Source organism: Cladosporium halotolerans (genome assembly GCF_011745625.1).
Source record: "Cladosporium halotolerans strain TM138-S3 chromosome Unknown Sca4, whole genome shotgun sequence".
In the NCBI taxonomy this organism is placed as follows: Eukaryota; Fungi; Ascomycota; class Dothideomycetes; order Cladosporiales; family Cladosporiaceae; genus Cladosporium; species Cladosporium halotolerans.
The window spans coordinates 193,640-216,132 of NW_027191455.1; the positions used below are offsets into that span (position 1 = coordinate 193,640).

General features: G+C 54.8%; 8 protein-coding genes across 8 annotated transcripts; 4 read left to right on the plus strand and 4 right to left on the minus strand.

Annotated features, from left to right (window-relative positions):
* Positions 1-131: 131 nt before the first annotated feature.
* Positions 132-645, minus strand: WHR41_01526 (uncharacterized protein; the record flags this gene model as incomplete). Its single annotated transcript, XM_069370132.1, has 2 exons — positions 132-341; positions 409-645. 2 exons carry the CDS (start codon positions 643-645, stop codon positions 132-134), a joined length of 447 nt encoding a protein of 148 aa, XP_069232738.1.
* Positions 646-1,156: 511 nt separating this feature from the next.
* WHR41_01527 (uncharacterized protein) lies at positions 1,157-2,042 on the minus strand (the record flags this gene model as incomplete). Its single annotated transcript, XM_069370133.1, has 3 exons — positions 1,157-1,730; positions 1,784-1,843; positions 1,892-2,042. The coding sequence occupies 3 exons, from the start codon at positions 2,040-2,042 to the stop codon at positions 1,375-1,377; spliced, it is 567 nt and encodes a 188-aa protein (XP_069232739.1). The 3' UTR covers positions 1,157-1,374.
* A 1,271-nt stretch (positions 2,043-3,313) lies between these two features.
* On the plus strand, positions 3,314-5,274 carry WHR41_01528 (uncharacterized protein; the record flags this gene model as incomplete). Its single annotated transcript, XM_069370134.1, has 5 exons — positions 3,314-4,705; positions 4,763-4,769; positions 4,851-4,999; positions 5,049-5,085; positions 5,138-5,274. The coding sequence occupies 5 exons, from the start codon at positions 3,314-3,316 to the stop codon at positions 5,272-5,274; spliced, it is 1,722 nt and encodes a 573-aa protein (XP_069232736.1).
* WHR41_01529 (uncharacterized protein) lies at positions 5,095-6,829 on the minus strand. The gene is made up of 3 exons (XM_069370135.1): positions 6,306-6,829; positions 5,971-6,249; positions 5,095-5,914 (listed from the first exon to the last, which is right to left on the minus strand). Exons 1-3 carry the CDS (start codon positions 6,408-6,410, stop codon positions 5,318-5,320), a joined length of 981 nt encoding a protein of 326 aa, XP_069232737.1. The 5' UTR covers positions 6,411-6,829; the 3' UTR covers positions 5,095-5,317.
* A 251-nt stretch (positions 6,830-7,080) lies between these two features.
* On the plus strand, positions 7,081-8,550 carry WHR41_01530 (uncharacterized protein; the record flags this gene model as incomplete). The annotated part of the gene is made up of 1 exon (XM_069370136.1): positions 7,081-8,550. One exon carries the CDS (start codon positions 7,081-7,083, stop codon positions 8,548-8,550), a length of 1,470 nt encoding a protein of 489 aa, XP_069232957.1.
* Positions 8,551-9,955: 1,405 nt separating this feature from the next.
* WHR41_01531 (uncharacterized protein) lies at positions 9,956-11,401 on the plus strand (the record flags this gene model as incomplete). The annotated part of the gene is made up of 1 exon (XM_069370137.1): positions 9,956-11,401. One exon carries the CDS (start codon positions 9,956-9,958, stop codon positions 11,399-11,401), a length of 1,446 nt encoding a protein of 481 aa, XP_069232956.1.
* A 558-nt stretch (positions 11,402-11,959) lies between these two features.
* On the minus strand, positions 11,960-13,460 carry WHR41_01532 (uncharacterized protein; the record flags this gene model as incomplete). The annotated part of the gene is made up of 2 exons (XM_069370138.1): positions 11,960-12,782; positions 12,835-13,460. 2 exons carry the CDS (start codon positions 13,458-13,460, stop codon positions 11,960-11,962), a joined length of 1,449 nt encoding a protein of 482 aa, XP_069232959.1.
* Positions 13,461-18,789: 5,329 nt separating this feature from the next.
* WHR41_01533 (uncharacterized protein) lies at positions 18,790-22,379 on the plus strand (the record flags this gene model as incomplete). The annotated part of the gene is made up of 2 exons (XM_069370139.1): positions 18,790-19,456; positions 19,505-22,379. The coding sequence occupies exons 1-2, from the start codon at positions 19,020-19,022 to the stop codon at positions 22,377-22,379; spliced, it is 3,312 nt and encodes a 1,103-aa protein (XP_069232958.1). The 5' UTR covers positions 18,790-19,019.
* Between the last annotated feature and the right edge of the window lie 114 nt (positions 22,380-22,493).

The following is a 22,493-nucleotide window of genomic DNA, read 5'->3' on the forward strand; positions in this document are numbered from 1 at the left end:
GAATCGAGGTTCAGAGCGGCAGCATTTCAGATCACAGGCATGAGTACCCATTCACCAAACATTAGCATTAGATAGGCATTGAACAAAGATACCCCGTCCGAGAAACTGGCCATTCCCCCACTGTCTTCTACTTAGTGACTCCTCATGTACGTCTCCGGACGCGTCTGCAACTCCGCAGGCCTGATGTCCTTCAGCATCCGCAAATTAATCGTATAACGCGGCTCCTTGTGCATCACATTCTCCATCAGCCACGTCAAGTCCGTCCCCAGCGTCGACCCGCACAGCCCGCAGAACCAGTGGGGGTTCTTCCTCGCGCCGCACAGGTACTCCGCGCGATGTTCCTATCCATCGCATGTGTCAGCCAATCGATTAGCCAAAGGCAGCAAGAAGCGCAAACGCCTTACATACCAAACCCTGCGTGAACACAACGTCCTTCGCTTTCGGGTGGCACGCGATCAGGCCCTTGCGCTCGCAGTGCGTGCAGTCGCATTCGAGCGCCGTGTAGACGCCTTTGCCTTCGGATTGCGACTCGAGGAGCGGCGGGGACAGCGTGATCGTCCATTGGATTGCGCCGCAGTGGCAGGCCATCGGGTAGGTTGCGCTGACGCCTGTTTCGGCGGGCCAGGGGACCTGGAGGTCGGGCATGGTTTTGTTGGTTCGTCGCGTGGGTGTATGGTGGGTTTATCAAGGGAAGGTTGAGACTTTGAGCAAAAGGTTAGATGAGTACTATATAAAGGAGATAGCTGAATGTATGTAGGGCTGAGGCTGACTGGGCGTGTCCCAGGCAGGAAGGCTCCGAACGGCCGTACGGCAAAGCAAATGTCTCCGAGAGTTGCAGCAAGTGGTGCAAGTCCGTGATGGCTGCATGGAGGCGAGTCGATGTGGCTTCGTGCTCGCTCGCATGATCCCACTCGCATTATTGATCACATGGCGTGCAATCCCGTGGGCCATTGCTGTCTAGTAATAGATATGCTGATACTCGCCATGGAGACCCTGCGGGGCTGACGTTCAAAACGATCAAGCATAGATTCTGCTTTTGTGTCCCTCAAGAGCCCCAGTTCGTGCATCCACCTTTCGTCGGTGAAATGCTCGATCGTGTCTTTTTCTTCGTCTCGATTTCTACACTTCAGACATACTGTGCCGAGATGGTGATGACTAGTTCAATAATTCCGGGATTCAATATCTGCATCTGAGTATGAATCTATACAATCGCCAGCAAGCACCATTAGCGAAAGCGAAATTAGTCTATTGATAATGCTGTAGAGCCATCATGCTATCGACCTTTCAATCGCAACATCTGTTCACGAGACTGGTGCCATGCACACGGCTGTGTGGCATCGAAGTCCATACGACCGTCTCGTCCGAGAAGCACAATCAATTCTTATCCAAAGAGGGTGGAGGTTGCCTCTTGAGCACGATCGGTACAGCGATTTCAGAAGCAGCATTATCCGAGTTCCACAGCAAGCTCCAAACACCGTCTTTGCCCCTAGGTGCAGCCCAGAAGGACCGCCCAACGCTTCCATCGTCACTGTTGCCAAGCCACATAAGCTGTCTGCCCCAGAAGCTGAAGCCCGTCGTCGTGTACGAGGTGTTGGTCAGAGAAGTGAAGCCAGCTTCGGTGAACGAGCCTGCGGTGGCGTCGATGTAGAGCAAGGGCTGTGTCCAGTTGGTCGCCATGGCAGTGTTGTTGGGCGAGGACTTCAGGGTCGTAGCAGTGGTATTGGAGGTGACTGGGAGTTGATGTCATTGGATGAAGTTGGCATTGCCAGTGTTGGACACTTACATGTCACATTCACAGCTTCAGAGATGTCCTCCGGCTGGCCATAACCAAGCAATGCCAAACCTATCTTAGTGTAAGCTTAAGACGAAGAGCGTGTTGCTAGAGACTTACCATCGGCATAGAACAATGGCAAGCCAGAGATATTCTGACCGTAGGCATACAATGTACCCACTGGCATTGCATTTGGCACTGCGTCGGCAGCCTTGGTGAAAGCCGAGCAGGCAAGAAAGGCAAACAGTACGAGAGAAATTTGGGGCCCCATGGTGATGGCTGATCAGACGAAGTGAATGTTTCCAAGAAGAGCGGGTAAAGCTTCCGAATATATAGGGACTGTCCTCTCGGCGAAGGTACTCTGATGATGAAGCTTGCGAGACTGACTGCCGTTGAGGAAAGGACCTACCAGGCGAGGTCGTGATCAGGGCTTCTGCCCTGACTTGCGTACTATATCCACAATATCCGGTGTGAAGTGGATTGAACGAGGCTTGCGTGGCTGTGAAGCATGCACCTTGCTAGTAGACTACCCTGGTATTGCTGTTTTGAGCGCAGCTGAATGATGAGAGATGTCTTCAGCGCATGAGCGCCGACTTGCAAGTTCCCCCACACGGTACAGGATTGTAGCCGGTCTCAAACTTCACAACTTCACTTCCTCCACCCACAACCTAGAAAAGCAAAAGTCTTTGACGATGCTTTACTTCGATTGATGGATTTCAAGGTTTAGTGCTCACTGTGATACTTGACTCGACTCTCGGCTCTAGAGGATCAGACGCCACGTACGCGGCGCTTCGCGTCTACAATGTGGCGTAGCGGAGAGACCCGCTCTTAGGGCAAGGTGACTACGCGGCCGTATCCTGGGGCACGGTCGAACAGGTCACGTCCCCCCTCTCAATGATGAGAGACAACGTGAAGCGCCATTGGCAGCGGTTCTTGAAAGCACCAGTGGTCTTAGCCTTAGTAGGTTCCCATTCGGAAACCCGGCAGCTGCATTGGGGGCGAGCCCTAGGCGCAGCAAGTCTCTACAAGTTCCACATCTGCTATGATCGCCAGGAACGTTTTTTCATACTTTGCATAGGCAATGTTGGCTTCGAACTTACTGCTATGAAGCTGTCTTTCGAGATTCGGCAGTTGAATGTGTGGTTCATGAAAACGCAGCAAAACATAAATTCTCAATCGAGCATTCCATACAAGTCTGGCACAGTCACGCAGCACAATCAGCTGCACTACATATGAGGCTGAGCTCGTATTTGATCATTGTCGAGCACAGAGATGAAGGTGGCTGCGAGACACTGCCACTCTCGGCCAAATGCGCGGGACTTATCTGAGATGAACGCACACGAAAACGATGCCGCGTCAGACTAGAGACCGAAAACTGCTTCGTTGGACCTACACGCGGCTTTCTGAACCTGAAGCGTTGAGATGCACGCCTAAATTGGGAGATCCTCTACGCTCTACAGGTTTCGCCCAAAGCATACAAGTAGCTTGTTGGAGTGGTGAGAAATCAGTCGCAACCATCGCTGTTTCTCATCGGACTCCATCATGACGAATCCTGCCCGACTCCTACGCTTTTTCGCACTTTATTATTCCCTCGTTGAAGCTGCGGTGCTATCAGAAGCGCGTTCTCCCGGATTATCTCCGCGCGCATCTTCCAATGCCTCTGCTTGCACTGGAAACACCGCCAATGACCGCAGTGTTTGGTGCGACTACGATATAAGCACGAATTACTACGACGAGGTACCGGACACGGGTGTCACTGTAGAGTACTGGTTCGAGCTGCAGAACGTCACAGTATCACCAGATGGAGTTTCTCGTAACGCTCTCACCGTCAACGGAAGTTTTCCAGGTCCCACCATCGAGGCCAACTGGGGAGACACAGTGAAAGTTCATCTGGTGAACAGTCTGACAAATAATGGGACCAGCCTTCACTTCCACGGTGTTCGGCAAAACTGGACCAACAGTATGGACGGCGTTGCATCAATCACACAGTGTCCTGTTGCACCAGGCGACTCGATCACATACACATGGAGAGCCACTCAATACGGGTCTTCTTGGTACCACTCTCACTTCTCGCTGCAAGCGTGGGAGGGTGTTCTCGGAGGCATTCTTATCCACGGACCAGCGACTGCGGACTATGACGTAGATCTCGGCATCGTTTTCCTCAATGATTGGGATCATCAGACTGTGGATGAGCTATACAGCTATGCAGAAACACAAGGACCCCCGACACTCGATACTGGTCTTATTAATGGAACGAATGTATGGGAAGATGGTGGATCATACTTCGAGACCTCTATGGAGAGTGGAAAAAGTTATCGGATGCGTTTGGTCAATGGCGCCGCGGACACACACTTCGATTTCATGATCGACAACCACACGATGCAAGTCATCGCGTCTGACTTTGTTCCCATCCTACCATACTACACAGATGTCCTAAGTATCGGCATGGGCCAAAGGTACGACATCATTGTTAATGCCAATATGAGCGATGTTGCGGAAAACTTTTGGATCAGAGCTGTGCCGGATTCGTACTGTTCAGAGAATGACAACTCGAACCATATTCGCGGCATACTACACTACGATTCAAGCACGGGCACTCCGACTACTAGTTATCCGGACTACGATGAGAACAACTGCGCCGGAGAGTCCTCTCATAACATCGTACCTTACCTTTCCATCGACGCGGGCTCTTCTGCATCTTCTTCGGATGACATGGCCGTGACCATTGAGAAGAACTCGGCCAACTTGTTCAAATGGTACATCGGAGGCACAACTTTCCTCGTCGACTGGAGTGACCCGACAGCGCAGCAAGTACTGGATAACACAACAAACTTCTCCGACAGTTCTGCCGTGATTGAACTATCCACCGCAGATGAGTGGTACTACCTGATCATTGAGACAACACTCGCAGTGCCACACCCGATTCACATTCATGTAAGCAACCACAGAGCCCCTCGCGATCCCTTCCCTTCCGATGCTAACGTTAAATAGGGTCATGGTAAGTTACTTTCACACCATATGCTTCGCCCAGCGGAATCCCATACCGTCTCTGCAGCAAATACTAATCATTCATCCTCAGATTTTTGGATCCTTGCTTCTGGTGATGGAACTTACGCTTCCGCTGCTCCAGCGCTGAACACCAGCAATCCTCCCAGAAGGGATGTTGCGATGCTACCCGGCTCCGGCTATCTAGTCATCGCCCTCATCGCCGATAACCCAGGCGCATGGGTACGTTTCTTCCATTCTATGCTCAAAACCATGTAGCTGACATGCACAGCTCTGCCACTGCCACATTGCCTGGCACACCAGTGAAGGTATGATCGTATCAACTGAACATCGAAAATCCCATACTGAGACTATACACAGGTTTCGACTTGCAATTTGTTGAGCGAAAGGAAGAAATGCTCGATATGTATGACGCGACACGGCTGCAAGAGACCTGTAATGGCTGGGACGAGTACGTGGAAGATGCGGATGTGGTACAAGAAGACTCTGGAGTGTAGAGCCTCTCTCCTCGTGATTGCACTCACACGATATATCCGTAATCTATGCAAAAAGGGGAATTGGAGTCTCCAAATAAAAGCCAGGATCGTTGAATCTCAGACCTTTGTCCAATGCGCTGATAGCCTCAATCTCGTCACTCTGCAGATCGAAGTCCGTGACCTCCAAGTTCTGCTGCAGACGGTCTTTGTTGTTTGACTTTGGAATCACCGCGATGCCACGCTGCGTCGCCCACCGCAGGAGAACTTGCGCGGGAGTCTTGCCCGTGCGTGACGCGGCCTTCTGGACCACGTCGACGTCCCACAACAGTGCGATATCGTTGGTCCGGGCGCTGAACGCCGCGGGCAGCTCTTTGAATGACTGAGGGCCGAAGGACGAATAGGCTGTGACGGCAATGTTCATCTTCTGGGCGAGAGAGATGAGAGTCGGCTGAACGAGGTAAGGGTGGTGTTCGATCTGCAAAGATGAAACCGGGTGGCGGGCGTAGGTCTGCAGGTCGAAGAGAGTTTGCGCCTGGGCGTTGGAGATTCCGATCGACCTCGCGATGCCTGTGTCAACGATTTCTTCGAGCGCCCGCCAGGTTTCGTGCAAAGGGACGTTCTCGACCTCTACCTTGGTGTGCTCAGCATCTTGCCACCATGCCTATTTTGAGTCAGCCTTGCATTCATCACACGATCAATCTGTTGATGATAACTTACCGGATAGCGAATATCTTCCGGTGACACGTATTTGAGCGCTATTGGGAAGTGGATGAGGTACAAGTCAATGTAGTCGAGCCCCCAAGCTTCATTCTGAGTCTTGGCTTGCGCGAGAGCGTACTCTCTGCGATGGTAGTTGTTCCATAATTTGGTGACAACGAATATCTCCTCTCGCTTGACAAGACCTTCGCTGATCGCACGCTTGATGCCTTGTCCCGCCTCTTTCTCGTTCTGATAGTCGTATGCACCATCGAACAGGCGATACCCAACGACAATTGCCTTTCGCTGCGTCAACAAGGGGGTATGCTTTGATCTTAAGATCTTGCTAGACCTACATTGTAAACAGTTTCCGCAGCTTGCTCAGCAGGGACTTTCCAAAGGCCGAAACCAACAAGAGGCATGTCATGGCCCGAGGCCAGCTTAATCGTGGATACCGGCATTGTGAGGAGCCTTCAGTCTCGAATAATAGGTTCGAGTCGGTCGCGACAATATAGTCGAAATGCAATGTTGAGACGAATGCGAGGATCTGATGGTGCTTATAAATGACGCGATGTCTGTTGAGCACCTCGCAGGATGAATGCTCGCTCTCGCAACGAGACTCCGAGCGTGGTAACAGGAGCCTTTGCCTTCTGTTTCGCTCCATGCTGGCTCCACCGTCCCGCAATTCGCTCGCATGGTAGGTAGGAGCCCTAATGAGGGCTGGGAAACAGGGATGCGTCAGGAGGATGTGGTGTTATCCAGTTGCCGGTCAATCGTTGAGCGTAGGCTCCATTGCACGAGAAGAAAGTTGCGTGAGTGGTAGTCCGACAGGCTCGCCATCGAAAAGCGTATCAGAGAGTACTCTCCGAAGCAAGATCTTCGCGGTAAAGATGCTAAGGCCAAAAGAGAAGATGACGTCCAGTCGGCGATTGAAAGTGCCATGAGTCCCCACATCTCCACCTCCGCCTCCACTTTTCGGCCCAGCATTTGGACGAAGAGCATCGATGGTCACTAGACAGAACATCTACAGTTGCCGGGGTCAGTGCCCATGAGGGCTTGATTATAAGAAACGGAGGACCATCACCGCTTACAAAATTTGCGCGAAGCTACAGCATTCACGTTTTGTCCATCATGACTTTCTTCAGCAAGTTCTGGCGGACACTCGCATTATCGTCACTTGTTGTCAACCTAGTTGCGGCTACTGAGAGCAAGTCTCGGATCTTCGTATTGACTGACATTTCGAATGAGCCTGACGATCAAGAATCGTTGGTGCGACTTCTTGCGCACGCCGACCAATATCAGGTGGAAGGTCTCGTTGCAACTACTTCATGGTGGCTCAATGATACACGCTATCCCGATCATATCCTGGAAGTCATCGACGGTTACGCAGAGGTTGTCGATAACCTAAACGCCCACTCAGAAGATGTTTACCCATCTGCAGAATACCTTCGTAGCCGAGTTGCTGCATCTCACGAGCTGTACGGGCTTGCCGCGTTGCAACGGAACCTATCAAGCGGTGCCGAGCTTCTCATCCAGGCTGCAGACAACTCTTTCGAGCCTCTGTATGTCCAGATGTCGGGCGGTGCAATCGTCCTGGCAGAGGCTTTAAACCACGTTCAGAAGACCAGGTCAGCCGATTCGCTCGCAACATTTGTCTCTAGAGTCCGCGCATATGCGATCTCCGACCAAGACGACGCAGGAGCCTGGATCAGACGCCAGTTTCCCGGACTGCGATACATTGTTTCGGTACACGGATTTAACATGTATGGTCGCGCCACCTGGGTTGGCATCTCTGGAGAGGAATATTATTCATTCGACAAAGGCGGGCCAGATTCGTCGCTGGTAACCAAAGACTACGTCCGGAGAAACTTCCAGCGAGGGCCTTTGGGACAGCACTACCTCGATCCCGCCTATATCATCGAAGGAGATACACCCAGCTTGCTGTACAATCTTCAGAACGGGCTGAATGTTCCCGAGCATCCCGAGTACGGCGGATGGGGTGGAAGGTACACGGCTTTCGACTTGTCCGGTCTGTCGCAAATCTACTCAGACGCTGTTGACACTGTCGTCGGCAAGAACAATGAGATCTTCGTTTCGAACTATGCGACGATTTGGCGCTGGCGTAAGGCTTATCAGAATGAACTAACTGCTCGCATTGGTTGGTCTTTGAGCACCAATTACTCTGCGGCGGCACATCCTCCTAAGCTCAACGTCAACGGGAGTAGCGGCTACGAGCCGCTCACGTTGCAAGTCAAGCCGGGCGAAAATATCATACTCGATGCTTCCCAGTCAATCGATGTCGATACCAACGCCACGTCGAGCTTGACTTTCGAGTGGCTTCACTACCGCGAAATCACTCTGGCTACTCAGCCAGACTGGAATTTTGCGGCACACGTCCCACAGCTGAACATCACCTGTCGTAGTGAAGACTGTGCTCGTGTGCACTTTAAGCTGCCGGAGGAAGATGAGGCTTGCGAGGCAGATGGGGGAAGCTGTCAAACATACCACGTTGTAGTCGCTGCCACTGGGTCGGCGGAAGTCCCTTTGACGAGGTACAAGCGAGTCATCTTGGGTGTGCAGAGAAGTGCCACTTCCTCGTGATTGGCAGTTGATTGTGTATGAGAAAACCAAGCAAGATCACATTAGTTGTGATGTATGCTCCAGATTTGTTCAGAATAGTGCTCCATTTTTTTATCATCTGGAACGGAGTAAGCGAGCACAGGTCAAGAATATGAAGTATCCAAGATGCCAGGTTGTATGACTATCGTATACATAGCGCCATGAACCGCCAGAGACGTGTCGCAAACAATATCGCCGGTCCAGTACCCGGTATTTCGCCGGGCTTTCGGGTGTCACACTTGCACACTTTGGCGATAGCGCTGTCGACATCTTGTCCTGCTGATGTGCGTACGCCGGTGACAGAGGAGATCGAGTCTTCTGAAAGAATCCATCCTGCTAACTCATGTCTTGAAGACCAGATTCACACGCTTCGAGGTGACTGCTAGGGTCAGTCTTGGGGCCGGTGATGACCGCACCGGATAGAAAACCGGGTGATCCGGGCACGGGCATCCGTCCTCAGTCATATGACTTCAGACTTCGCGGAGAACCTTGATTGCACGTGCTTTTGTTCGTCGCGCACTTCATCCTTGAAGCCAGCTAGGTATTGGAACGAATGCGGGATGAGTGGAGGAGCTTGCGGAGGCGCGAGAAATTTGCGGGACTCCAGGTGCGTGCGTTCGGGGAAACTGGGCATCTAACTTCCACTTCGCGAGACCTCATGTCTTTCTGTTACCCTATAACTCAACATAGCGGAGACGAGGTCAGTGCACGTACGTAATGAGCCTGCCTCCCGTACGAGAACTTCATTCTCCCTTGCGGACTGAAGTCTGCCCGGAGGCCTTAGCTTACTCCGAACTCATACTCCGATCGCCGTCGAGACGGGCACATTCGGAGTGTTCATTATTCGTCTTACCTTATGTTCCGGAGTCAGGCATGGCTTCGCCTTAGAATGCTTAGGGCGCTGGGCGTACGCCTTACCCGCCGGCCTCATCCGGATGAAGATCAATTGTTATCCGCTCAACATCCTCCACTGGTTTCGGACCTACTGAGCTATCCAGTCGGTCCGTCTTCAGGCGGGTCAGTCGAAATTCACCATCGTAACTGGCCAATGCTCCCATTTGGAAAGGAATTGAAGCGATAACATGTGGTACTCTATGGAGTACTCGCTTAGTCCCAACGCACGCTGGGGGATCTCCACAGCGACCGCCTTGTTCTTCTCCAAGCATTACCCTACGATGTGTCAAGCAAACTGCATGGTCTTCAGGGTGGGACCCGTTTACCGGGCGCTGCGAAAACTTATCACCCGCACGCCCATGGAGAACGTGGATCCATTGGGTCCACCAGGTACTTCCATTTAACGCTCGACCCCCAGGTGAGTGTCTTCCAACCTTTGCTCAATTTCATATCCAAGCGTTGCGAGGTGCTTCTGTATTGCTACCGTTTCGCCATGTCTATTCAGCCCGAACTTCGGCCATCGGCGGGCACCGATGGCATCGATGAGAAACCCACTGATTGGGACCAACGAATCGAAAAGTCAAGAGACAACGGCGCCGCAGTCGACGACAACGATGCGGCCTATGCGAACAAGGAAATCGACCTAGCAAGACATGAAGCTCTCATTGAGGGAGAACACAAGTTCAAGCAGCTTGGATGGAAGAAGCTCACGATCTGTTTGATCGTCAAAGCCATCGCACTGGGTGCTCTAAGTATACCGTCCGCGTTTGCAAACGTTGGTATGGTGGCTGGAGTCATTTTGACAATCGGGATAGGCTTGATCGCAATCTACACTTCACATGTCATCGGCCAGGTCGCGGTCAAATACCCACATGTCAAGCACTATGCGGATGCTGTAAGGCTTATCTGGGGACGTTTTGGCTATGAGCTTTGCGGTGCTATGTTCTGCTGCTATTTGACGCTTCTTGTGGGCTCCCATACCCTGACTGGCACTATCGCATTTATCAGAATCGTCGACGATACAGCACTATGCGCTTTGATTTGGGGAGTCATCTCCGCCATCATCCTCTTCCTCCTCGCCCTGCCTCCTAGCTTTGCCGAGTTCGCGATCCTGGGCTACATCGATTTCGTCTCCATTCTCGCCGCAATTGGTATTACTATCATCGCCACCGGCATTACGAGCGACCCTTCAACGGCAGACTGGTCCGCATGGCCGCCTGAGGACATCTCTCTCAAGTCCGCTTTCCTCTCCACGACGAACATCGTCTTGGCCTATTCATTCGCAGTCAGCCAGTTCAGCTTCATGACCGAAATGCACACCCCGAAAGACTACGTCAAATCCATCTGGTCGCTTGGTCTGATGGAAATCTTCATCTACACTCTCACCGGCGCCCTCATCTACGCTTTCGTAGGCCAAGAGGTCCGCAGCCCAGCTCTCCTCTCCTCGAGCTTCACCGTCTCACGAGTGGCCTTCGGCATCGCCCTGCCAGTCATTTTCATCTCCGGATCTATCAGCAGCACGGTAGTCGGGCGGTACGTCCTCACGCGCGCCTTCCCAGACTCGCCTATTCAGTACGTGAACACGAAGGCCGGCTGGATCGCGTGGATTATCCTTATCGGAGTGATTACGATCATCTCGTTCATCATCGCGGAGGCGGTGCCTTTCTTCAACGCGCTCCTGGGTCTGATCTCGTCGCTCTTCATCTCGGGTTTCACATTCTACTTCCCGAGTCTGTTCTGGTTCCTGCTTATCAAGGAGGGCAAGTGGAATGCGACGTGGTGGAACATCGTCCTGACTGTTACGAATGTTGCTGTGGGCATTATCGGCTTGGCGATTCTGGGCCTCGGGACTTGGGCCAGTGTGCAGGAGATTGCTGACCAGTATGCGAGTGGCAGCATCTCGGGCTCGTTTACGTGTGATAGCTCGACGTACGCTTAGATAGATGAGCACAGAACGACATATATTGACGACTGTATGAGACGATCAGCTTATAAGGGTGGCAATATCACATTCACGATGACACAGTTAAAACGAGAGCTTGCGCGCGTAAGATCATGTCACAATCTCCAACGGGCCTCGTACAAGCGCTGATCTCGCGCGGCTAAATATCCTTCGCGCGAAAGCCGTTGGGCCTCCTTTCTTCCACAAAGTCAAGATGATTCTCGATATTTGGTCACGGTGGCGCACCACGTTGAGCCTCCTTTGTTGTCTGTTTCTATGGCCGATGATCGAAAGGTTTCGGACGCGAGGCGCATGCCCGAACGGCTCCGAGGCCGTCTATGACATCTCTTGAGCGGATTCACAGCCCATGGAGAGGAGTGGCCAATAATTATAGTCCTTCCCAGACGACTCGGGCTTTACTTGCGGAACGGGCGGAGCTTGTCACCCATGCTTGGCCAGCTCGGCAGTCTATTTCGTATGCAGTTGTCGGCAACCGACGATTGAGCAACCCGGCCGTTTAGACATCGATTTTGTGCGTGACGTTGGCTACAGATTTCAGCCGTCCCGCCTCTTCCACGGTGCTTCGGTCCCAGGCCCAGCTGGCGGAGGCGGCATACGGCCATAGGTACTACCTGAGGACGGGGGCGGTACACGCGTGCTTGTACCCGGCGGTGGCATTCGCGATGATGTAGTCGAAGCCCACGGAGCAGCAGCAGGCGCCATGCCTGATGCTACTCCAGCGTTTCGCGAATTCGAAGCACTGGCCCAAGGGGCGCGAGTAGAGGGCATGCCGCTTTGTGGCTGCGAAGACAGCGCCTGCTGAGCCCACGGCGCAGCTGTGCCTGCTGCGCTATGTGTGCCGGAGTTCGCAGAAGGCGGTTGCTGTTGGGCGTGCACGCTCGGCCTCGTTCCTTCGCTTTGCGCTTCGGGGTCTCGCTCCCATCTAAAGAACTTGCCGAATGGAAAGTGCTGAACGACGGGGAACTTGCCCAGGACTTCCGCGTCGTACATCTTGATCATGCCCTTGTTGATCTTGCCCCAGCCGTCTTTGATGCCAGAGATGTTGAACAGGATGGGCGAGTGTTCCCAGAACGGACCCTTTTTGACGTCGTGGATGAATTGGATTGCACTGAAGTACATGTTGCTGGCTTTGTACTCCGCTACGGTATCTTTAGACGTGATGCTGTCGGGTTTGGGCGCTGAAACCAAGGATCCTTGGAGGGGAGTGGGAGCGTCGGGCGATGTGATGGGAGGACCTAGTTGGGCGGATCCGAAGATGTAAGGGGCGAATGAGTGATCGTCCAAGCCCCAGACGCCGTGCGATCCTGCGGGCTCGAGGGTGTAGGTGAGGATGAGCTTCCGAATGAGCTCGAGGTATCTGCATCGTGTTAGATCGAGCTGAAACCATTGTAAATTGGAGATCCTCTTACGGCTGGACAACTCCGATGACAAGTGATCTTTCCTCGCCTTCATCGAATGCATCGATCTTAGCCAAACAGCAGAGGAAGGCGAGGAAGCTTAGTTCATGTCCTGTGCCATAGTCTAGGCGTTGAGCACTACCGAAACTCCCAAGGAGGTATGCCTTCAAATCGGCATGTACAGCAGAATCCCCATGGTTTTCTCGAAGCAATTTGCCAAGGTGCCTTTCAAGTATCGTGTCGGTGTTTAGTTCGGCCAGGCGATACCACTCTCTGAACGCCACATTGCCGAAACGACGAGGACCCGTGTCCGGCGGCGCCTGGGAGAGCAGATCGAAATATTCTTGGACTAGTGCTTGTAGGCTTTGGATTATGGCAGAATATTCAGGAGGAGAGTTCAGCGTGCAGATCGACACATTTCCATCCTGAGTCTTGGTCGGAAAGACGGCTCGGTTGAGCCGCAGCAGCCAGATCTTGATGTCTCTGTACGCGGTCGAAGCCAGGAAGAAATTCAGGTCATCACCGTCGTTGATGCGTTTCACCGGCTGTACAGAGCCTCCATCGTCTGCCATCATAATCTGCGCAGCGATGGTCAGTAGTGGTGGTGGAACGTCCCTCGAGCGTTTGGCCTCCGGCATGTCCAAGGGTCTGGCTGCTGTCTGACTTCAAGCTCACGCTCGCTCGCGCTCCCCACATTCGGCGCGTGGAGTGAAGACAACGCTGGCAACGACATCAACAAACACCCCGCCAACCGCGACCGGGCAAACGCCGCCCACGTGCGCAAATGGCAGCCACCGCGCGCTCAATGGCTGCTCCCGTGACGCCAGAGCCAATGTCGCCGGGGCGCATGTCGGTGAATGAAGGCGGCTCGAGTCGCGCATCCGCGCGTGGACGCGACTCGGGTAGCAGCAGACGAGGCAACGACGCAGGAAACCGGATGACAAGAACGCCTGACAGTGCGATGGGGCAAGCGGAATCGCACGAAATGCTTCGACAGCGCAGTGCCGCTATCCGCAATGCCTCGCGACAGGCGACCGAGCCCAGGAAGCGTGGCACTCTCCCACGCGTCTCAGGTGGCCCGTATACCGTGCCAGCCCAACGTAGGCTCAACAGCAACGTATTATCTGGAGAGGGCATCTACGATCTCCCGTCGGACGAAGATGAAACCCTGCCGAGGAACAGACGCAAACCTTTTCGGCAGTCGTTCTCGCCGTTGAAGCGGCATGTCCGGCAGTCGTCGCGTACGCTTGAAGAGGCTATTAGGGATGACCAGCTTCGAGCTAGCGCGCAACTGGTGCAAGAGGACGAGCTCGCCAATGTTGATCAGCTGAACGAGGAAGAGGAAGAAGAAGTTGCAAATCAAAGGAGGAAATCGCCGAGAAAGCAAAGAGATGCGCCGTTGGCGGCTGAAGACCCGGCGCAAGGTAACATGTACAGAGACTTCTTTACGGATGCTCAGGTTCGAGCAGCGCAGATATCACAAGATCAAGGCAACTCCAATGACATAATAGTCGTGGCCACCAGCAGTCCAGCATCACCCGCCGACGAGAGCGATGAAGTGGATCAAGAGGCGGTAGACGAGCTTGAGCGTGATGCCAATGCCGAAAAAGCGCGGCGAAGCCCCAGGAAGAAGGGGCACCCGTCCAAATTGGCACCAGAATCAAGCCGTCAATCGCCTAGAAAGCGTGGACGACCGCGGAAACAAATCGATCACGACGAGGATCGACAAAACAGCAGGCGTGTGAAACCTGTAGCTGAGCCACAGCGTGCCACAAAGGGTAAGAGGAAGCGTGGAAGTAATTCAGAGGAAATTGAAGAGAGTCCGCAGTTTTCAGATTCGATGCATGAGAGGTCTGACCGTGGAAATGGAGGCCAGGAGGGGGACGGCCAATCCCGAAAGGCCAGAGTGACGAGAGAGTTTGCAAAACAAGTAAATGCTGCGAAACACGACGTTTCTAGCAAGACGACAGATGCGCGGAAGTCGAAAAGACAAAAGCAGTTTTCGGTACGCTCGCAAGCTGCATTCAGTGCTCGGGACAAACGGCCTGGTACAGGACGCGCCGCGCAGAGAGAAGAAATTCGGCACGAGGGTGATGATTTGGAGAGTGAGCAGCCCGATCTGCAGGACAATCACGAAGTGGAAGATTATTCTACACCTCAGCAAGAAGATCAAGACGAGGAGGAAGCAAGCGAAGAAGACGATGAATCTAGCAACGACTCAGAGGGTCACAGCGCGTCTGATGAGTCTTCTGACGGTGTCGAATACGAGTATCGCCTTTATGGCAGATGGGACCTTCTCCGCGCCATGGTACACGAAGCAGCGAAACACAGGAGAGCCAAGGTCCGCATCAATGACGATGTTTTCAAGCAGGCAATTCAGAGCTGCAATGATGCAGTGGCTACATTGGGTACCCTCGCAAAAGATGCCAGCACCAGTGATCACAGAGAGGCTTTCCTGAGTTTCAAAAACGCAATGAAGAAAGGTCGAGACGCCTGCGGCAATGGCAGCGTTGAACTCGATTTCACTGATGAGCAGAAAACGAAAAGGAGAGGCTATCACATTTACGAACACCTCATGCCGGCTCTGACGAGGGTGCTGAAGGCTTCCATCGTGTACTACGAGCAGTTGGACATAGTGTGCGACGGGAAACGGCAAATATCCCTGGCACACCTCCGAACCATCCTTGACTTTACGGGGGACTTTTGCGATACCACCACGCACATATATGAAAACTATCGCGAATTGAGCAAGCCGATCAAGCAAAAAGTCCACGCAGGGATCGCCTTACCCCTGCGAGAGCTGCATACCGCGCTGGACAGAACCTACAGAGCAGAACTTGCGAAAAGAAAACAGAGAGAAGATGGTGAGCGAATGGCCCGCGACATGGCCGCCCGGGACAAAGAGCAGGAACGCCTTGAGAGGCCCAGAAAGACATTAATCGAACACCGCACGAAATGGCAACGCCTCAACATGGAGCGCATAGTCATTGCGGACACGTTCGATTCGCGCAAGCTGCGTCACCTCAGATCCTGCCCCAGCAGCTTGATAGAGGTCGACGAATTTGGCGGGTGCTACTTGAACGATCAGGCACGCGCGCAAGACCTCGCACTGCCGAAGTGGAAGATGCGGGAGCTGGAGGCTTTGGAGGATGGGCTTCGGAGATATGCCGATGCGGAGGACTCAGGGCCTGTCGACAGCATGGTCTTCGACAGTATTATTCGCGACAAGTGTAGGCCTGGCGGAGAGCTCACTGAGAGGAATTTGTTGGAAATCGTCGTGACGGCCAGTGACTTGAGGGAATTTTGGGTGGCTTCGAGGCGAAAAGCAGGTCTGGATGTGGAGCTTTGGATTGAGAGGATTCCGAGGTGGTTGAGACCGGATAGTGGGACGGTCGTCATCGATGATGATTGATTTGGGGTGTAACAGTATGTGCTGAGTGCCTGAGGACGGCGTCTCATTTTTTTATTTGGCTTTGTGCTTTCCATGTTAGAGCTAGCTTGATACCCCTCCCTGCGAAGACCTGATTGATGACACGGCAACAATAGCTACATACAACCACGTGATCGTCCCGAGCTGTGGGAGGCAAACTTGAACAATGGACGTGTCCTCCCGGGCTTTGGGCTCCTCGCCTGGCACAACAAGTTGACATGCGACACCTACCGAAACGGCACATTGAACCTGCCGACATGACCTGGATGATGGGCTTTTGGAATCGAGATACAATATGCCATCCACACCATCTGGATCGTATCATCGCCCCCTCCCCACACGGCGATAATGCCGCTCCCACCCTCACCAATGGCAGTTTGCAGTGTCCTGGAGGTCCAATGCGATTTCTGCAGTCGATCAGCACTAAGCGGCGCATGGCCACGTAGATTCGCGCATGGCACGCCGGGACGCACGCCTCGCGGTCCACCGTCGGACGGGAGATGCGGTGGTCGTGGAGAGCTGGCAGGCCGTGCTCCCTTCTGCTCTGTGGGCACCGGGCAGGTCGCCGTGGCCGCTGGGTCGCGGCCGCGGCTTGGCGAGGGCGCTTGGAAGTGTGCATGCATGCAACATGCATGTCTCAAGACGACGCTGTCTGTACCGCGACACGGGATGTCTGGCCTCGCTGGTGTACAGGCGTCGCACCAATCGTCGCGGCTCGTCTGCGTGCTGGGTGCAGTAGCGCTGCCTGCCGACGTGGCCGCACATGCACCCGGCCGCAAGCAGCAGCGCGCACAGCAAATCAGGGCGTCGGCACGGCAGCCCGACAGGCCCCGACAGCGTCGCCGCAGCCCCGACAGCGCCCAGCGCCCCCCTCCAACACCGGCCTGCGCTCGTGATCGCGTCTCGCAGCGCGCGCCGCTGCCAGCACCAGCACCAGCCCGCATGCCCTGCCATGCCATTTCTATGTGCTGACGGCCACACGGCCGCTCTCTCGCCCTCGCCCTCACCACCTGGCCTCCACTCTGTCTCACTGCCCGCGCAGCCGCCCGTTATCGCATCTGATCCTTCACGCCAGCCGCCGCCCCGTCGCCGCGCTGTTGTTTGCCCGTTGCTCGTTGCTCATCAATCACATCACTGCTCGCCGCCGTCTGCCTCACTCACTTCCCTGCCTCGCCTGCCTCGCGCGCCTCCCGTCGCCAGTCACCACCCTCGGCTGGAGGATGCCGCGCTCGGCTCCTTGCAGCGCGCCCGTCCTCCCTCTGCCAGCAGCGACTCGGAGCGTCGCCTTCGCCGCCAGCACCATGTAAGGCCGCTCTCGAGCCATCGCCCCATCGCAGCCCACGTCTTCCCCGCGTCGCATCGTCCCACCGCGAGCGATGCGTGAGCCCTATGTCCACGCCCGCGCGCGTCAGGAAGAACGCCTCGTCGAGGACGAGGCAACCGCTCCAGCTCGTACGTGTCTCCCCCGGCTTCCTCTTTGCCTTGTCCGCGCAGTAGCAGCCTCTGCCGCGCTTGTCTGGGCCCGCCGCTGCACCACTCAGACCTCGATCACGCCCGCGCCGCCCCGGAGCCTACATGCTGTACTGATGAGCTGGCATTGCCGCTGCCATCTGTCAAGCATACTCGCTAACTCTCCTGCCCCTTCGCAGCCGTGTCACCTCCCATGAGCTCTTGTCATGTCTGCCCTCGACGCTCATCAATGCCTGGGCTCTCTCCGCGCTCGCTGGACCGCCCTCCAGGACGTTCTTTCCTTTTCACTTGCTCCGCGCCAAGTCCCTTAGATACCCCCACCCCTCCTCTCTTGCCTCGTCCGGCTTCTACTCCCTTGCTGGACATGGCCATCAGGCCCGCTCATTCCGTGGACACCGTTCGCCCCGAGGATGATCTTCACCCAAAGCTTGCGAATGGAACCATCCCGGCCACGGACATGCCCTCGATCCCGGATGGTCAAGTCCAGCCGCCGGCGGTACCCGACTTGGTAGCTCCTCCTGCTCCTGTTCCAGATCTGGACCATGTCTCCCAACTCCTTCGCCAGGCAAAGTACCAGAAGCAGCGGCGTATGCAGATTCAACGTCTCTTTCATCGTTTGCAAACAGCCGTTTCCCGGACCCAGCGCCTGGCAATTGCCTCTCGACATGTGCGCCGGACGCTCGCCGATTGTCTGCGGTCGGAAGACAAACATAGCTTTGCCCATTTGTTTAACACGTTCCATAGCGCTTGTGCTCAGACAGCGCTCCTCCCATCGACTGGCTCACACACTCCGGACCCTGCCCCTGACAGTGTTGACAGCCATCCTGATGGATTCCTGAATGACCTCTCATCTTCCTCACGGGAGACCATCCTACAACTACTCACACGTCTACGGTACGATGAAGAGTTTGTCGCTGACCGTATAGCATCACTTAGCCAAATGGAACTACTAGCGCTCTTGTCCGACGGAAGCTTCTCGCGTCGCGCAGAATCTGTCCTTGGCGGATCCCAAAGGACGAGCACAAGGAGTGCAAAGCCTTTGGGATATGTCGTCGACCGTATCGTCGACGACATCACCGCCGGCAGTTTCAGGAATCCCTTGGAGACGCTGGTCCATCTTCACGATCTCACATGCCGGAACTCCCTGGCACACTCGCGCTCGGCAAGTCTGTGGGCCACGGTGGCCGCCCGGCTCATAGCCGACAAAGCTCAAGGAGGTGACCGGGTGACCTCTGCCTTGCTGGACATCTGGTCTTTTCAGGCAGAATGGCCGGGCAAGGACAGGCTTCGGATTTGGATGCTCCACACCTTGCGACGAGGCCAGTTTCTTACGGAGCAGCCCAGCAAACAGTCTTTCCGGATGCGAGCCCAGGGACAGGCAGACCTCTCTGCGGAAGAGACTGCACGCACTGAAGCTTTCTATAAGGACTCCGTCGACGAGCTGCTGACACTTCTAGGCGACTCTGAAGGCCCAAGTGTCATTCCCGACGGAGCTCGGGAACTGGCTCACGCCATTCATGACAAGCTTGGCGACATATTCGAGCACCGAAAGGTCCTCCCAAGGTTCTTGACCACTCGCTGGCTCTTTGGCTCTTTCCTCATGGACCTGCTGGTTTTGCCGGAAAGCCATGGGTTGTTGAGCAGTCATTATGTTACAGACATTGCCCGACAAAAGATACTGCGAGAGGTAGCGGCGCGGTCTCAGAAAGTCGTCTTTGATGTCATCTACGCCTGGTATCGTTCCACAAATGTAGACTCTCGGGTAGAACTGACTTTCCACAGGAAAAATGGCAGCATCTTGTCTGTCGGGACTGTTGATCGTGTGCAAAAAGTCATTGCCAGATTCGACTTCTCAAATGTCCAGCGTAATGCCTCGTCCGGTGCCGGCTCTGCTTCGGCTGATACTCTGTCTGCCGAACAATTCGTGGTCTTGTCTCCAGCGGATGTGTTGTCCGTTATGAACAGCCTGTACCCTGCAAGGAGGCCAGTCTCGGTCTCGTCAGATCACGACACACTTCGTTCTGGCCTGCAGTCCTCTGCCTCTTCCATTTCCGGTTTCTCTTTGTTCCGCGCGACTGAGACACCAGCTCCCTCATGGCCTGCCACGCCTTCTTTGCCTTTTGCTGCAGCGTCTCCAGGTCGCTTGTTGCCGCCGTTCGAGGGTGTGAACGAGCCCGAGCCCTTGAACAGACCTGCCGCGGACTTCGATCCGGACGTCATGGATGCTCGATCCGAGCTTGAGGAATACGTCGCTGCGCACCGAACAAACGATGTGACGCGGTGGGCTCTTGTTGTCTCTGATGAGAGGACTTGCCAACTTTACACATGTACCGAATTGTTCTCTCGCGAGAGGCATCACTCGACACTGCCCCGGAAGCATGCTACGGCGGGAGACCTTTCTCAACTGACTCCTACTGACATAGCTGCGATTGAAACATTGTTGAGCAGCGCCCATGACAGTGATGTTCCTCTGCCTTCCATGAACTCAACTGCGCTCGATGAATCATTAAAGTTGTCTACCAGGCTACTAGATTTATTCGATGCGAAAGTCGCAGAGAGCGAAGCAAGGTCCGACTTTGTCTCGGCACACACGTGGTTGCGCCATACAGAAGCCGTCGAAGATCTAATTGCTTTGCACGGTCCGGATGCTCTTACATGCATTGTTCGGGAGATTGAAGACACGGCTCAAGCTTCACTCAACACATCTTCCGCCATCTCCGATCTTTGCAACGGCTGGGTTGGTCATGTTCAGCCTACGCTTCAATCAGCATCGTCGCGGGTGGAAAGAGCAATTCGATCCCAAAATACGCTCAGAACCAAGATGTGGTACAGCGCCGACGTCCGGACTTCTTCAGCGTATGATAATCTCCGCGCAATCACCTCTGCCCTGCGGGTTATGGGCAAGTCTCGTCGCTCGAACAGTACGAAACAAGCGCCGCCCCTGCGGCATTGGAATGGAACTAGAGTTTCCAACCAGAATATCCATCTCAAATCTGAGGCACGAATTCTCGAGCTGCTAGGGACAGTCCCCGAATACGGCGGCCCAAACAAGCTGAGCGACGAGCAGTCACGTCTGACGCTCGCTTGGCTGAGGCGCAACGATATCGAGGTCCTCTGCACTGGCGAGGAAAGACTTCACAAGCTTTGCATGGAGCTACGGAAATGTGTAGAGCAATTGGTCACCTCGCCTCAGCAAGAGAACCCTCTCTTGTGGTCGAACGCACTGTTCGCTCACGAGTCCAACCTCACGCCGCGTTCAGCAACGCCGAATGCTCGTCTCTTCACTCAAGAGTCCACTCCTCGCCGATTCGACTTGCTGTCGCTGCACACTGGCCAGCTGGCAGTCGTCGACAGCATCTCGAACGCTTCACGGACATTGTCGAGCTCGAGTTCCAGAGATCACTTTGACAGAAGTCCCACTTTAGCAACTACATCATCTAACACTTTTTGGTCTCCCACAGCCACTGAGATACGATCGCCATCAAGCACGACCACCATAGCATCACAACCTGGAAAAGGCTTCCAACCCTCGCCTCGCAGGCCCACTACCGCCACTACCAGTCGAGATTCGCATACGCTAGACGCTCTCCGAGAGGAAGTCACCGGCCTGCTACTGAGCGACATAGGCTCAGGCCTCTTCGTGGAGGGCAGTGAGACAGACAGCGCCTTCTTTGCTGGTCTTGGTGGTGATCTGACCGAGCAGCACCTCGAGTCAATAACAAGATTCACGGACATGGACACAGCAGTCCAAGAGCCTTCCGTCAATGGTCTCCACCACGCACTCAGACGCCGCACAAGCTTTGACTTTGAGCATGCATTCAAAGCGATCTTTGAGATGTTTGCGACTGACTGCAACCCGTATGCGAAGCTGAAGCATTTGAGTGAGGTGCAGAAACTTCTGCGGCCTTACTTGACACAGCGGAGACATTTCATCAAACCCACCTCGCCAGAAGACCAGACCGACCAGCATGTGCGATCAGTCGCTGGCAAGCATTTGACGCCTAGCTCCAGTCTACTTACCGAGGGATTCTACATCCTCTTCTCACAACGGAATCTACGCCCACAAGCCCTCTTTCGCGACCTACAATACATAGCATCTCTCATACCCAGTAGCACACTAGACAGCTCGCCCCACGGCCCGGGGTTTTGGAACGCCGCAGCAGCAGTGCTCCGCCTGAAGTCCGAAGCAAGCAAGAAGCTCGTCGAGACCGCCGACAGCATCATCGACTACCACACCAACAACCGCGGCCACGGCCGCTCCGCCTCCTCCGCCCAGCAGCAACGCGACTCCGCCACCTTCTCCGCGCCCTCGCGCACCCCCTCCGCCGAGCTCATCGCCCACTACAGCATGGCCGACGCCGCCCTCCTGCTGCAGATCACGGCCCGCGAAGGCGACCCCGCCGCCCAGCGCGAGCTCGCCACCCTCTACCTCACGCACCCGGAGCTCATGGACCCCGTCGTCGCGCCTTTCGCGCTGCCCAGCGAGGTCTTCCGCGACGAGATCGAGGGCCGCTGGAAGCGCGACCGCGACCCGGAGAGGTGCGACCCCAGGACCATGTGCGTCGCGCACCACTGGATGGTCTTGGGCGCGAAGCGGGGCGATGCGCTGGCGAGGGAGTTCCTGAGGCAGAGGGAGGAGATGGAGAGGTTGCCTTGATTTCCGATCGTTGCGTTTCATATCTTTATTTTTTTCCAACCGCCTTCTGCAATCTCATGGGTGTGAAGCAATGCGAAGCGTGGCGTTGGCGGCGCGAGTGAGATTGATGGTTTC

What these genes read in the sequence shown, in the direction of transcription:
- WHR41_01529 (XM_069370135.1), bottom strand. Translation starts at nt 6,410, where the DNA reads ATGCCGGTATCCACGATTAAGCTGGCCTCGGGCCATGACATGCCTCTT. An exon ending in CTGCGGAAACTGTTTACAAT is followed by an intron (nt 6,250 to 6,305) that starts GTAGGTCTAGCA and finishes ACGCAGCGAAAG; the next exon opens with GCAATTGTCGTTGGGTATCG. An exon ending in CGGAAGATATTCGCTATCCG is followed by an intron (nt 5,915 to 5,970) that starts GTAAGTTATCAT and finishes GACTCAAAATAG; the next exon opens with GCATGGTGGCAAGATGCTGA.